Source organism: Fistularia commersonii, chromosome 19 (genome assembly GCF_037954325.1).
Source record: "Fistularia commersonii isolate RoL2024-O1a breed Wild chromosome 19, RoL_Fcom_v1.0, whole genome shotgun sequence".
NCBI lineage: Eukaryota > Metazoa > Chordata > Actinopteri > Syngnathiformes > Fistulariidae > Fistularia > Fistularia commersonii.
Genome location: NC_141302.1, coordinates 7,095,857 through 7,112,725, shown reverse-complemented (window position 1 = coordinate 7,112,725; position 16,869 = coordinate 7,095,857). Strand labels below are relative to the sequence as shown.

At 38.9% G+C, this 16,869-nt stretch overlaps 1 protein-coding gene across 1 annotated transcript in view; it reads right to left on the bottom strand.

Annotated features, from left to right (window-relative positions):
- Positions 1-16,869, bottom strand: part of LOC147223615 (glucosidase 2 subunit beta-like) — a 153,097-nt gene that overhangs the window by 122,255 nt on the left and 13,973 nt on the right. Inside the window, exons 7-8 of the mRNA XM_086166435.1 lie at positions 8,944-9,010; positions 3,794-3,869 (exon numbers count right to left, since the gene is read on the bottom strand). Of these exons, the coding sequence (XP_086022561.1) occupies positions 3,794-3,869; positions 8,944-9,010 (143 nt within the window). The remainder of the gene's footprint in view (positions 1-3,793; positions 3,870-8,943; positions 9,011-16,869) is intronic.

Sequence of the window (16,869 nt, the reverse complement as noted above, 5' to 3'; positions counted from 1 at the left end):
TTCCTGAATTAGCAGTAGTATAAGGCAAAACCACAAGACGGTAAACTGTGTTTAGACTGCACTGCCCAGTCTAATAATAGAAATGAGAGTGACATCTACGTCAGAGAAAGTTAAATGGTTCACTTTGTTATTATCACACCACGAACGAGCAGTAACGTATGAAGATAATAACAATAACTCATTACAATGATTAATTCAGGCGCTGGTTTCCCTTCAGTCTCTGCTCCGCCACACTGTCTCATTGTTACCTACATCACCACATTCACTGTACATAAAGATTTCAGCGCAGACAATATAAACAAATGCAGAAACAGGCTAAATTTCCACACTTACTCTCAAGCTTTGATATAGAATTCCCACAGCGATGTTTTTCATTCGCATGCTTAGAAAAGGTAAAATATCCCAAACTCACTCCTCTTATCGACACCAACACGTGCTGGAAAACTGAATGTTTACTTTATTTTGGATTAGGGGATTTTCTTTTATTCTCCTGCTCAAAAGAAATGAAAAACATATTCTATATTTGGTATCTTTCAGTTTCTGGGAGGCTGAGTTAGAAGCTTTACAGGGAGGTGAGTGGGTAGTGGAATGATGAGTGAAATTCACCTCAGCACAAATGCCTATTTCTTGAGAGAAGGCAATTTCCTCCAGCTCTGTTCAGCACGTAACTACAGAACAAGCTCAGTCACACGTCACTGCTTCTGAAAATATATTGTCCTGTGGTTAAGGCCAAAATAGAGGACAGTCCTCTAGCGAGTGGTTATCAATCATGAGTTACTAAGATCTAATTTAGTTCAAATGTTTGACTATTAGAATTACATCAATTCACGTTATTTATGTTGCAGTAAATCTACTGAAAAGGCCACACCTCAACATAAATAGTGCTATATTTTTTTTCCTCGATACAAACGTCTACCTCTTGAATGTGAGTTAACTTAAATTTACATTAACCATAGTTTCTGCAGGAAATGGAGGGCAGTAACACAATAATAGATTCTAAGGGGCCAGCACTTCAGAATCTCTCCTTCTCCTCCTGAGAGGAGTGACTCCTTTGATCATCAAATTGTTCTCCAGAAAATCCTCTCTGTTCTTGAATTATCTGAGCCGTTGAATTGGAAACTGAATGTTCTGCAGAGGCTAAAGCTTCTTCAAAAGAATGAAAGAGAAGGAGTAAACTGACAGAAAGTTGTGAAAATGACCTGAATTGTATAAATATGCTTAAAAAATGCCCCTTGAGAATGACAGATGAAAAGGAATCAAGGTTTTCAGGCATTGCAACCAGGCAATGATGCTCTTTTTCCACATAGTGCACAATAGATCCGCTTGTAACTGAATTAGACATTTGGAAAATAATATGATTTACCTCAATCCCTCCCGATATACTCTTGCATGATGGAAATGTTGCTGCCCTTGGACCTTGATTAAGCTGCTAACACAAGACCGCTTGTCAGTTCTGATGTAAATTGCCTGTTAACTGTTGTCAATGGCACCCTGTTTAATTTACCCGGCTTGCTCACCGTTTGTTGTGGTTGCAATTAAGCACACATTTTCATATTCATGCATATTCATATTGATTCATCCTCTTCAGATGCAGTTGAATGCATTAAGAATGGTTCCCCGTTAGCTAGGAGAAATACCTAATGAGTCCTGCTTCTCTGTTTTCTGTTAGATACAGACAGCCAAACATCGGAGCGGTCTCTCTTAGATATTTTTTGCAGCCAAAATTACGCTCATGCAAGATAGCAGTGTCACAAAACCTAACTTGTGAAAACTAAAAAAATTCCCAGCTACGCAACATGCTACTGACTAGCTGAACTTAAAATGCCCTGCAGTGGGAGAATCCTTGTTTGCTGGTGTGTGATGGTGAATATCAAAGTCCATTTACAGAATGAAAATGAGCAAGAGAGGAAAAACTGAGAGCCAGCTATTGTGTTCATAGCAAAAGGTTTTGAGATCTGGCGGCTGGTAAAAGGAAGACTCAACAAGTTTAAATGAAACAGACAGCTGCATTCCCACACATTTCAGCTTCGGGGAAAATCACCGCTGAGAAACTGTACTCGTCCTGCTCAGAATTCAAATGAATGTGGAAAGGACGCTGTTGTACGAGGGGAAATAGCAGTAAGCCCGGGCAGACTGACAGGCAGCCCGCGCAAAAAGCTAAAGCTACTAATGCATTATACAGTATTATCTTGCAGGAAAATAAATACCACAGATGTGACTATCACACTGATAAGGGACTCAGCTCAGTAACATGTTAAGGGAAACTGGTATCTTGAGCCATATCATACCTGAAGCTTAAAACAAGGGCTCATTTCTCTCATCACCTTATACATATTTAAACTAGTTACTTTCGGGCCCCCAGTACCTGCAATTTGGCATTTTCGCCTAACTGATAGAACCGTGTAATATAATCACACAAATAATCACATAATTTGAATAACTGTGCTACATAGACATGGATTATTTGAATATTCGAAACTTCTGTTCATAATTTTAGTGTCGAACCTTGAATCTGAAAAAGAATATTTGTTACCCACAATTCTGGGAAACAAGGAGGATGGCAATTAGCTCATTTAAATAATGCCAACTACTGTAAATCAGCTATATCAACTGCAGTTGACTGCAAACGTGAAATTCCAAGGTACCAGCACAAAGTGACCTTAATTAGTAATCAACCAGATATTAAATCTTTTCTGAACCCTGTTGGAGGCTGAGTCAAACCTGATAGATGTAAACATCTAATGTAAACATTAAGGCAACCACCATTGAGGTCCTGAATCTCCCACAAATGCTCATTTCAGGAGCATTTCAAAATTTAGGAACTTTTAACAGTGTCAACTATGTTAATATTAGACATTGTCCTTTATAGACTTTACAAACTCTAAAAAGATTTTTATTCAGCAGCAGTCCTGTGTTCCATTCTAATTTTAAATATAATGACTTCATACACCCCATCTTGCTATCCTCGGTTAATATTGTCCTCCATTGTGGTACAAGCATTAGACTGTGGCCTTACGTTATCAGTTAGGAATAACTAGAATCCCTGATTGCTTCTAGTACAAGTATATAGTTTTGTGACTGTACCATTTGACCAACTGTGTTTCAAACTGTTTTTTTTTGTTGCTGTTATTATATTTTGTTTTTAAGTGATTTAATTTGGGATACGAGTTTATTGCCATTTTTAGTGATTTCCAGCGACTCCGCTGACTGCAGTAAACAACATTATGCGTCTGTAAGTAATGAGTAAATTTATATTCATTGTTGATGAAAATCTTTAAAGAATTGAGTATGAAAGTAAGGGATGATTCCACCGTGAAGACAGTAAAGTCAAAATGTATTTTGTTTCCCTGTGGTTCTCATACATGGCAAGAAAAACAAAAAAAATGAAGAATGGAATACAAATCAACTCAGTAAGTAATTGTCCGGCAGGATGTAACTTTTATGTTCATAAAAAGAAACAAACAGAGGTGAGTGAACACCCACTCGATTAAATCGAATCCTGTAAATATAACAGCAAAACCCTTTTCTATATTTAGGAGTTATAAGTTTCTGCGATGCAAGGTAGCCCCCAAAAAGAAATATCAACAACAGCCATCTGGTTGAGGCTTTACCCCAACCCCTTGGGTCGTCTTGAGAACATTTCCCAAATGGGTCCACTGACTGGTAAAAGCCATCAGTTTTATGCATTTAAACCACAATTCAACCTCAGGAAAGATGGATTTTCTTGCTGGCGTTCGATATTCGAGACAGAACTTGGGAGTCCAGTATAGAAAATGAATACAGGACAGCTTACCTCTCCCCCATCCACAGACTGAGCTCGCTTCTCATCCCCAAATCGCATCTCATCCTTGACTCCATCCACTTTAAAACTGCCATGTAAAGAATAAAAAGAAGCATGTCATGAAACTGAAAAAAAAAACAATAATCCAGTGACATATTTAGACTAAGGTTAATTGGAGACCTTAATTTGCCCTGACATATAAATGAGAGTGTGAGGGGTTGTTTGTCTCTATACGAGGCCTTGTGATTGACTGGCAACCACGTCTTGCCCAGTGATACCTGGGATTGGCTCCAACATCACTGCAATTACGGTATAGATATAATGAATAAAAGTATGGATAAAATAAATCACAAAGATTAAGTGAGGAAGAAACAGAAAAGATGGATTTTGCTATCCTCTTTAAACTTGTCACATTCACGGTGACATATGACAAAAGAAAACACACCACACAGAAAAAAAATTCCGCTCCGCCTCTTGTCCTAGAACAATTTCTTTCTTGAGCCATTCTTCCATACTGTTGTCTTTCTTCCAGAGGTCCCACCTAAACCAACACTACTGAGCTGAGATAATGACTGCAGCAATGTCGGGATCAATTCAGGGAGTTCATCAAAAGCAGAAGTGCAGGCAAACATACAAAGTGTATTGCTTGTTCCATGACAGAAGGATCAATGCGCAGGGTAAGTGCTGCAGAAAACAATGGTTGGCGGTTCTAATGTTGCACTGAGGCTAGGAGCAGCGGCTCAGAAAATGTGTGGAAAATTGGCTCTGGCCCCAATAACAGAGGGCATTTGTACATTAGAGGACCACGGCATCATGAAAGCATGTGCCTTGCAATGCACGCCTACAGTAAGTTTCACTGGAAGACAGTGATCAACAGAAGGGAACGCACTCTCACACACATTAGTCCCAACAGAGAGGAGGGGATAAAAAGCACAACCTGTTCATGGGCCTCTGGGAGGCTCCATCATGGTTCATTTCCTGAAGCAGTTGGTAGACTCTATTTATAGGCCAGCATACTGGTACCAGTTAATCCTGTACTGGGCTGCCAACTGCCTGCCAGCTGGAACAGAGTGTTGCTCTTGTGTGTGGTGCTTGAGAAGGTCTCTGATAAAATAATGGTGAGGAAGGAAACAATGCACCATGAGTGGAGTTTTTCTTTTAAACCCTGATAACCTATAGCCCAATTGTTGTAATGGCCAGTTTATTTCTATTTTTGTTTCTTGTACTACAAAATAATGTAACATCTGTCTGCTATGTTTTGGGCATTAAATTAAAATCTTTCTGAAGTCTGCTTCTGGTGCAGCTGGTTGTTACAGATTATTAAACAGTATCATATGTTGAAATGAACTCTACTAAAGTAAGAACACCATGCTAATCGTCAACAGAATTTTTGAACTCCTCAATATTTATATAGGGGCTAAAAGAGCAGAACTGGGCAGGTTCTATCATGTTCTAATAAAATTAAATCTTTTTTATTTAGAGGCGTTTGTTCTGATGGTTCTAGTAGGAAATGCCTCCGATACAGAGTAAAACTGTGTGACCAGTACAAAGGGTTGGCTTAGAGACAAAACCCATCCTAATTCCTCGTTTGTGCCACTATGCTTAACCTATGCAGGAAATTGATTCTCCCTCACACTCCTAGCAAAGAGCACAGTGCTCACAACACAAAATATTCAGAAAGGAAGAGGAGCTAAAATGAATGCAAAACCCTAATAATTATATTTTTAAAATTAGTTGGAGGATGCAAAATGTCAGCTGTGTGTCAAGGTATTATCGCTGCAAATTCGATCAATAAAACAGCGATGTTTTCAGTGTGAAAAGGCAGCAGTGGTGAGAAAAATCTGACTAAATAATTCTTACAATCCCTTTTATTGCGACGTAATGATGAAGCATGATTATATCTTTAGAGGGACATATGGCTACTAAACAAAACTAAATGAACATCTATCTATATTATTTCATGCACTGGTATTTGATCTATGGGAAAATACAGTTATGGTTGTGACCGACAATTCAACTTTTAATAATTGTGTTTTCAAGTCTGTAAATCTGTATTTAGGAATGAATTCAAAACTGGATGGGGAAAAAAAGTCTCGTGATTTTTGTTGACTAAATGGGCATAAAAATGACATGAGTTCAAAGTATGACTGAGAAAACAATTATCTGTGAATCTTTATTCAAGATAATTAGCAATTCCAATTGGCTAGATTATGAACCGGGTTGTGTTATGCTAAGTGTCATTAGGGACAAAGCCAAGGGCTTTTTTGAATAAGACAGAGCATGCTAATGTATATGCTAATCTGGTTCAAAGTCAGCGTGACAATATGAGCGCATCAGATTAACCATTTATTTAATACTTTCCATTTATAATGACAGTCAAAATAGCATGACACTCATGCCATATGATCAAGAGGGCTTGAACGTAAACACAGTGTCCACACCTCCGCCCTGTGCAGATGGCCTCCTTTTCTGCCTGAATACAGCCACCTCACCAAATCCCATTGACTGACAATGGCTGCGCAGAAATAAGCAGCACTTGCAGATATTTCAGCTTAGTAATGTGTTTGTTGGAGTGCAGCTTTTGGATAGTCAGGGCCTCGGAAGGAGGGTATTGAGTGGATGGATGGAGGTGGAGGTAGAGCTAGAGCACTAAGGGGATGGGCTTGGGGGGGCAGAAGGGCTAAATAATGGTAGACATCCAGGGAAAGGGAATGCATAAGTGGGCACATAGCACTCCCCAGAAAAGGAAAAAAAAAAAAAAAAAAAAAAAAAAAACGCTGCACAAGCATTTTATCCTTGTTGCAGCCATGTGTTTTATAGCACTTTCAGTTTACGATGCCCAGCCCTACTTCCTTTCTGAGAGAATATGCCCAGTTAGCTTAAGCTGTATTGATTTTTCTTCCTCCCAGGCGTGGTGTGGGAAGGTGAGTAAAATGAGGGTGGGTATAGCGGCAGTGGAAAAAAGATGCACAGTGGGACAGGCTCATTGGATAACACTCTGTTTTCTGCAAGCCGCCAGCAAATTTACACATCTTGCTGCAAAGCAAAATGGATGTCATTGTCTTTAAAGCTGGCAGAGGTTAAACACTGCTCAGAAAGTCAGACAGCTTGGGTGGCGAAGGGAAGCTTGGATACCGTGGGGAGGAGGGAGTCTACAAGTGTGTCTGCTGGGACTTTTTGAATAATAAACAATAAGAAATAGCAATGAATTACATTTAGAAATTTACGGCGGAACAAATACGGTACGTGTAGGAGTTTCAGGGACAGAGATGTGTGCACTCAACTTCAACTGATGTGATTTAGCTGCATCTAAAGTAATAAGGAGGAACTAATGGGAGCACTTATAAATATCAACGTGGTGCTCTTGAATCCGATTCTGCGGCATGTGTTGTATGAGAGGGAGTGAATGCTTGAGCAAAAATATATGTCATTATAGTGAAAGATTTTTATGGATAGCTATGTCAAAATTATTCTTATTTTAGAATTTATTCATGAGAAACAGCAGCCTTATGAGGTGTCTGAGTTTATTGTCCCTACTGAATCACTCAATTATCATTTTATACATGAGACAATCTTTTAGTGAAGAGCCATAAAACTTGAAATCTAACCTAATTAGCAGTTAGAAGTTTTACCTTTTGTACAATTCCATATCAACAATACTGGCTTTTAAGTAGACGAGCGTTCCCATGCAGTTTCAAACTTTGGCAAATTAGAGTCATTCTTTTCAGGTAATTTCATATTTGCAAAATTTACAGTGTAGTTTACATGCTTGTTAAAATTGATCAGTTGTAATCCTGGTTCTCTTGGACATGTGTGAACCTTGTTAAATCTGCTGGAGCTTAATATCTCTAAGTTCATTACTGAATAGTCTCTTTATTTAAGAGTTCTGTGTTTGCTATTTAGCCTTTTACTTTTTCAACAAGCCCTGAGATGAGAAAGTCAGTCACATTTCCAAATACCAAAACTGTCATTGTGCTCATTGCACATTTGAATGCCCACTGAAAAATAGACAATTATTTCAAGCAGACTGTTCAGGGACAGTCAGTCAGTTGATGGAAAAGGCATGGATTGCATATAAAATTTGAAACTCTCAACCTTGTCCCCCTCTTCATAGAGACTGTAATACATGTTTTAACTGCAGTGTATGAAGGAGAAAGACCAAACTGGGAGCAAATATGCTTTGAATTTCTTTGATATTGGAGATCAAGAAGTTGGAGGATTTCAGGTACTTGGGGTCAACAGTCCAGAGAAATAGAGAGTGTGGAAAAGAGGGGAAGAGACAGGCTCAAGCAGGTTGGAATGCGTGGAGAAAAGTGTCAGGGGTACCATACGATAGAAGACGATCAGCCAGAATGAAAGGAAAGGTGTACAAGACAGTGGTGAGACCAGCAACGCTGTACGGACTAGAAACAGTTACAATGACGAAAAAATAGGAGGTAGAGCTGGAGTTCACAGAGATGAAGATGTTGAGGTTCTCTTTGGGTGGATGGATAGGATCAGGAATGAGTCCATCAGAGGAACAGCACATGTTAGATGGTTTGGAGAGAAGGTCAGAGAAGCCAGACTGAGATGGTTCGGTCATGTACAGAGGAGTGATAGTGAATACATTGGTAGGAGGATGCTGGAATTGAAGCTGCCAGGCAGGAGGTCTCGAGGACGACCAAGGAGAAGACTTATGGACGTAGCGAGAGAGGATATGAAGGTAGTTGGTATGAAAGAGGAGGATACAGAGAATAGGGTTAGATGGAGAAGGTTGTTCGCTGTGGCGACCCCTGAAGGGAAAAGCCGAAAGTAGAAGAAAAAGAAGAAGAAGAAGATTGGATTTCATAGCAATCTAACTACTTAAGTCTTTCAGCAGTGGCAACACTAAAATCCTAAGGGATAAATTATTTCAACAGATAAGTTTAGCAAAAACCAAATATCTAAAACCTTTGCTACTTCAGCTTTATCCTATGATATACATGGGTGTGTGAGTGAGTGTGTGTGTGTGTGTGTGTGTGTGTGTGTGTGTGTGTTTGTGTGTGTGTGATTGCATATCTATGGCTAGTCTTTATGATGAGAGATTTGAAGGCATTTTAACATTACAATAAAAAAAAACATGAATAGGAAACCTGGTGTCACAAGATTGGTAAATGTGATTAAATGACCAGCATATTATTTACCTGTCGGCTTTACTGCTTTTCAGTAACTGGAAAATGCTGCTTAATGTGTTGTTGCGGTGTTGGAGTCCTAAAAACAAAAGGCAAAAGCAGGTTACTTTGGAATAATCCAAATACTTTAAAAGAAAGGAACACAGTAAAAATAACCAGGCATGAGGTCAAAGATTTACTTTGTTTTAAGAGAGGACTGTGCTATAAACAAATTATTACTTTATAAACCAATATATCGGAACACAAACTCAGAGCAAAGGAAAAGAGAGAGCAGGGCTCGATTTAAAAATATGGGAAGCAGGAGGAGAGGATGGAGGTTCTTGGGCAATCAAGCAATGAGTCAGTCACGCTGTGCGAGAACATTTGGTTTCCCTGTAGGAAAAAAAAGCATGTCAGAGTCCAAAACGCAATCAGGAGTCTTTGTGCTATAATGGCTGGTATGACAGCGATTTCCCTCTTCTCCATTCATATTCACAGGCAGATGAAAAGGAGACGCACAAACTTCCTCGATTCCCTATCCAACGAACATGTGACTCCGATGGTTTCATTTTGAGCGACACATTCATTGGAGTGGGAGGGAGAGGAAGTTCTCTTATGCTCGGCACTAAGCGTCTCCCACATCATCAGCCGAATGTAAAGGGGCAAAGTGATTGGCCCCTAAGACTGAGGAAAAGTACTTTACATAATGTTAATTGCACATCCGCTGCAATTACCTTTCCATTCTAATTACAGAAAAACTAAATGTGAAATTAGCATTTTTTTTTTCCTAGTGTACAGTAGAGCACTTGTGTTGACTTTGGGCTGTTGAGGTATAAAAATAAAACAGAAATTCACCCTCGCCAAAAAGAACCCCAAATTAATATTCATAAAGTTTTTTTTTCCTTGCTTTTTTTTTTTTTATCTACAAAAAGTTGAAAGATCGCAAATGCCATTTTGTCACCAACAATATGACTAGAGGCAGCAAATGTCTATGGAGAAGCCAGATTCCTTATTCCGCTTGTTGACTTTACTCAACCAAGCGGAAAAACAAGATTTGCTAATATTCTGCTGCAATACACACAGCATCTGTCATATTAGCGACCTATTCTTTGTTTGAATTGTGTTCTATTCCCAACCTAATGCTTGACATTCTAAACCCATCCTCCAGTCGCTCTGTCTCACAAAATGAGCGCACAAAGAGAAATGGTCTCATCCCAGCCTCTACTGCAGAGCTGTTGCTATGAAAAACAACTATAAGGAGGATAGATGGGTAAGGGGAAGCGTGAGGCGGAAGGAGAAAAATGGAGTGGGGGGCTGAGGCGTTGCGGGAAAAAAGGTAAGGGGAAGAGTGGGGAAGAATGTGGAGTATAAGTGTGGAGAGAGTAGGAGGTTGGAAAAAAAAAGAGGTTCAAGACATTGGCTCTTTAGGCCAATGGCACATAGAGGGGGCTATGTTTACTAATGGACACCATCACTCATCCGCCCATGTTGCCTTGGCGATAGTACAGCGCAGTTGTAAAATAAGAGCGGCACAAAGAGAACAGAGAAAATGGAGCATATCAGTAGTAGACTGCAGAAATATGCCGAGGCTACAGACCATGTTATCCACACAGAGCTCTTTGTTACTGAAGGCTCTGCACTCCGAGGCTAACAAAGCTGACAATTTGCAAAACTGCGGAACTGAACACACCCCTGCGTATTATCAGATAAATGTCACATGAAAATAGCATCATCTCATGGCAGCTGCATTTCATCCGTTTAACGCAGGGGTTTTATTTTTACCACATTAAAATAAAACGCGAATCTCCGCCTGTAGATTGGTCCTCCAGAAAAACTTAATCAGAAATGTAATCGTTAAAAGATATGAATGCAGTGTTAACATAGCACATATAAAAACAATCTAATAAAGAGCTTTGCTCATAAAAACACAATAAATATGTACTGTAGGGGTGTTGAGGTATTTGGTAGCTGTAATATCACAGCAAAAAGGCACACATGGTAACAGTTTGTATATCAGCTCCTCTGAATCATTTTCATGTTTGTGTGCTTTGCATTTCAATGATCCATTACGGGGCTATGCTCATACCTTAAATACAAAGCAGACTTAAAGGGACACGAGATGAGATACTGTTGATCTGATGGCCTCATTTTGAAATGCCATCACCCCAACACCTTTTGGACTTACAAAGCCCCGCATCATCACCCTTCCACCTCAATGACAGGACAAAGCACTCACTGTGGCCATCCTGGCCAGGATGACCATGCTAGATGCCATCCAATATTACATTCATCAGGACTCTTTTCATCATCTATAACCAAATTCAATCTTGGAATTTTCTGGCCAAAGAGCAAGGTAGATTTGTCTTCACCTACCTTTTCATCTTTCTTGAATACAGTCCATAGAGCCAGAGATTATACAATGTAATTCAATCTTTCTGAGCCGTCACCAAAATGCTGATCGTCATTGATAATCTCTGTGCCAAGGAGCAAGTGCTTGTCCTTTTTTTAAGACTTTCAGGGAATAAGACGCCCGCCATCCGGTTATTTCAGGAAAAGTGCTAGATCTCTGACCAGTGACCAGAAATTCTCTAAATCTCCTGATCACTGGTACAACATGGTACTGCCTTTCATTTTTAGATAGGAAATAACATAGACATACACAAGTACAGAGATCTACTAATTATTCCTCATTTAAATCAGCATTACGTAGTTTGAGGAGCACCAGCCCTGTTTCTACTGTTGTGCATAGTACGGTAGAGGATGCTGGTGAGGGCAAAACTATCCCTGAGAGGAAGACTGACAATCTGTTGTAAACAATATAGAAAAGGTTTTGGTTCCACTATAACCTTCATGGTGTTTATGACTAATCTCATATTGATCCAGACCCACAGTAATGCATGTTAAAATGCCTCTGCTAATGGCCAGCTTTATCAGCTTGAAATAAATATGAGATTTAAAGTAAGAACGGGTTCTTTTTTTTCCACTCCTTCCTCTACTCTTTGGCTTTTCATTTCACTTTATATGTGCTGCATGCTGTTCTATGTGAAAGATGCACAATAAGCTTAAATTACATTGTGCAGTAACACGTACAGAGGTCTGTGTTTCATCAAATGAAGTTGAAAACTATAAAGCATCACTCCTCTACAGTGATGCTTTAAGGGTTATTACATTTAATACACAATTTCAGGAAGAACATTACCTGTTACTTGTGGAAAAAAAAAGTATCAAAGATGTAACCATAAACCTTGATGGTATGGGGAAAAGAAAATGCTTGATAGAAAGTTATAATCCTCAAATGTTTGTTTCAACCTAAACACTGAATTCACCGGTAAGGTTCTACAGCATTAGTGTAATCAGATATTGTATTAGATTCAGTAAACAGCAGCACCACTGCTTCACAGCAGAGAATCAATAACTTATTAATTTAAATCTAATGCATCAGATTGTGATTACAGTTACTGAGCCCGATGTCTCAGCCTTTGTCTCCAGCCTCTCTCGTATTGAGAGTGATTTTCCAGGAGAAATGCAATTATGCAGAGCTCACGTGAGGGGCTCAAAAATAAGACATATCAATATGCCACATTTTGAATTTTGCCTGTTTGTTTAGATTCTTCTTCTGTCTCAAAATCCACAAGCTTACAAATCTATGTGATGAATTATAACATTAATAAAAGGCAACAGAGTAGAATGTAAAAAATAAAAAAATGCAGTTTCTACATTAAAACAGTTACATGAAACTAAAATCCTCCCACAAGCTCAACGTCTCTCCAAGTGATTTACATATCACAAGGAAAGAAATAGAATCAACTCTGTCTGCAAGCATTTCCCTTTTCTTTTATATTGTTTATATCATTTCATTCTTTTGAAGAAAAAAATGTACAAATGGCACAGTCAATACTTTTACACTTTCAGTATCTTTACAATGTCTACAAAAATCACAGAGCTACATCACTAGATTATGGGATATGGATTCCATAATGTCTGAAAGTGGATTTCAGCTTCATCTGAAACTGAAGGGAGGAATTAGTGTGTAACATCCACTGTCACGTCAAACTTAAACACAAGTATTCTACTCGCTCTTGTGTACTTTGTAGATATGAGTGGCGGGGAAGTGGTCCACCAGTGAAATCAGGTCAACCACTGGATTACCAGTGAACTTGAGCAAATCCCCCCCATACTGTGGGTGAACTCGGAGACTGTTGCTTTGCATATTGGGATGTACCATTAATGTTCAAATAAAGTAACTTGCATGAAATACAGTATGTCTCGGTATGAGCGGCTCATAAGAAAATAAACATCATTAGAGAAGAAAGAGAGACCTCACTGTGAACTCGAAACATATCCTGGATGGCGTTAAGGAGGAGTTTTTCAAAAATAAACCCACACTGAGTGTCCTTTCCGATGAGAGGGGGAGAGCAAAGTCTTTGTTATTCAATGGGGAATTATTCCCAGTATGTTTTGCAAAATGTGAAAGAATTGTAAATACTTATATGCCCATTGAAACGACAGGGTAGAACTCATTGAAGTGGTCTTTTTCATTTGTATAAACAATATGCAAATATAATGCTGTGTAAGAAAGTACGATAACAGTCAATGATTTGTTAGATCGTGGTAGGGCATCACATTGGACTTTAAAAGTTTTAAAGAAATACATAAATAGAAAGAAAAGACAATGCAGTGCTCCAGTATTTCTGTCTAAATATCTTATCTCCCCCTGTCTTATTTAGTAAGAGCATATATTGCAATCCAAAGAAAAAGCTTTAAAAAACTCTTGAAATGTCAAGAGTTATGATTTGGATAATACAAGCTGCAACTGCAACATCTATATCGGGCAGTCCTCCAGTTCCTGCAATTATTTTCTCACTTTACTATGTATTCCCTGCCATAAGAAACACATTTTCTTTCAAATATGAAAACAGCTCAGCCATTTAGGGCTTTCCAGCGACATGCCTGAGGGCCCGGAAATATATTTGGGTGACAGAAACGCTGTACAATTGAAAGGTTCTACCTTAGATCATCACCTGCTAGTTAGTTAATCCTGTCCTTACTATTTTTATAATTTTCATAATTATAATTCTTTATACTTTATTAATCCCTTGAGGGGAAATTCATTCTCTGCAATTAACCCGTCATGGATGAACCATGAGCAGTAGGCTGCCATCCATCAGTGCCAGAGGAGCAGTTAGGGGTTCAGTGTCTTGCTCAACAACACTTCAACACACTAGGAGGAGCTGGGAATCAAACCAGGATTGTTTGTGTTTTTTACAACTGTTTTGGTTAGTTTTCCACGCCGCCCCTAATTTTGATACTACTGACTCACCTCCCGGAATAGAGATGCCTCTCTCTATTAGGACAGCTCTATTTTGTGCAATAGCTTATAATAAATAGTTTGCCAATAAATTAGTCTGAAATATGAGGCAATTGATGATTTAAAGTAATTTATTTCTCCAGTCCGTCTTTCTGTTAATCCCTGGCTTGTTTGTTGCAACATAAAGTGGTTTACGAGAACAAAAAAAAATAAAAAATTATTTTTCAATCGCAAGCGAAAAATGAGCAAGGGCGAGCCTCTGACTTAACTTGGTTTATAATTCTGTCTACCTGACAAAAATAGTGGGGGTTATTATACATCATTATGATGAATGAAATAATTGACATGGTGACCAAGCCCTCAGACAAGAGGAGGAGTTGATGTGCAAATTAGATGGTAATAATGGTTGGAACAATAATTAACATAAAGAGGCAGATGAGGCACTGCTACTCATTGTTCACCATTGTACATCGCAATGCTTCAGTGCTGGTATAGTGACACTTCGGAGGACCAATACATCAAATTATGCCACAGGTCACTCAGAGGGTATCAAGTCTACTTGTTCCATAAGTAAAAGACTTATTTTAATACAGAAGTGGAAATCTACCTTTATTCCACTATGTCCTCATTTGTGGCCAAGAAAATCGAGCTGACACAGCACCCAAAATGTCTCCGCTACTGCAATGCGGGTGGGAGGATCATGGCACTCCTTATCTATTGGCAGTTTTGTGGTGATGGATGGATGGTGATGGATGATGGATGAAAAACATGTTTTATAGATATGATAATATGTTGAGTATTGTGAAGGTGTTGAGGGGTTGGAAATAGTCGGGCTTTACTTTCTTACTACTCAAAACCACAAATTTAAAAAAAATGTACACTATGAAATTACAGCTAAGCCCAGAAATATTTGGACAGTGACACAAGTTTCGTTATTTTAGCTGTTTACGAAAACATATTCAGGATATAATTATATTATCAATATTGGCTTAAAGTGCAGATTCTCAGCTGTAATTTGAGAGTATTCACATCCAAATTGGAGCAAGGCTTTAGGAGTTACAGCTCTTTAATACGTAGCCGCCTCTTTTTCAAAGGACCAAAAGTTATTGGACAATTGACTTAGAAAGCTGCAAAAAAATAACAAAACTGAATGGGCTCTTCCCTCATTAACCTGTCATCAATTAAGAAGTTAAAAGGTCTGGAGTTGATTCCAGGTGCTTTGTATTTGGAAGCTGTTGCTGTGAACACACATCATGCGGTCAAAGGAGCTCTCAATGGAGGTGAAACAGACCATCCTGAGGCTGGAAAAAGAATAAATCCATCAGAGAGATGCAGAAATGTTAGGAGTGGCCAAATCAACAGTTTGGTACATTTTGAGAAAAAAAGTGTACACTGGTGAGCTTGGGAGCTCAAAGAGGCGTGGATGTCCACTGAAGACAACAGTGGTGAATGATTGCAGACTCCTTTTTATGGTGAAGAAAAACCCCTTCACAGCATCTACTCAAGTGAACAACACTCTCTAGGAAGTATCAGTACCTAAGTCTACCATAAAGAAAAGATTTCATGAGAGTAAATACAAAGGATTTACCACGAGACACAAACCACTAATCAGCCTCAAAAATAGAAAGGCCAGAACTGACTTTGCCAGAAAACAACTGAAGAAGCCAGACCAGTTCTGGTAGCATTCTTTGGACAGATGAGACTAAGATCAGCCTGTACCAGAATGATGGGAAGAAAAAAGTTTGGAGAAGAATTGGAACAGCTCATTCCATCACACACAAAGCACAACAGATCTTCTGTAAAACATGGTGGAGGCAGTGTGATGGCATGGGCATGCATGGCTTCCAATGGCACTGGCTCACTTTCATTTATTGATGATGTGACAAAAGACAGAAGCAGCCGGATGAATTCTGAAGTGTATAGGAAAATACTTTCTGCTCAGATTCAGCCAAATGCAGCAAAGTTGATTGGACAACACTTCACAGTACAGGTGGAAAATGATCCAAAACATAATGCAAAAGCAAAGAAGTGGAATATTCTGCAATGGCCGAGTCAATCACCAGATCTCAAACTAATCGAATATGCATTTCACTTCCTCAAGACAAAACTTAAGGATGAAAGACCCACAAACAAGCAAAAACTGAAGACAGCTGCAGTAAAGTCCTGACAAAGAATCACAAAGGAGGAAACACAGCATTTGGTGATGTCCATGGGTTCCAGACTTTAGGCAGTCATTGCCTGAAAAGGATTCTCAACAAAATATTGAAAAGTACTATCTTACTTAGGGTTATATTTATTTGCCCAATTACTTTTGAGCCCCTGAAATGAAGACAGTTTCTATAAGAATAGCTACAATTCCGACATATTTATTTTTCGTTCCTTGAATTAAACCTTAAAGTGTGCACTTAAATTCTGTTGTAGTTGTTTCATTTCATATCCAATGTGGTGGCATGCAGAGCTCAAATCAAGAAGATTGTGTCACTGTCCAAATATTTCTGGGCAGAACTGTTTCAGCCTTTGGCATTATGACAGACACTTTATTGCACCTTTAAATCATGGGCTTTTTATTTTATATTCTTTAGTATACTCCGAATCAAGTATATAGTAGTATTTGCCAAAATTACATGTTTCCTCTGAGGAGCCTCTGCTGT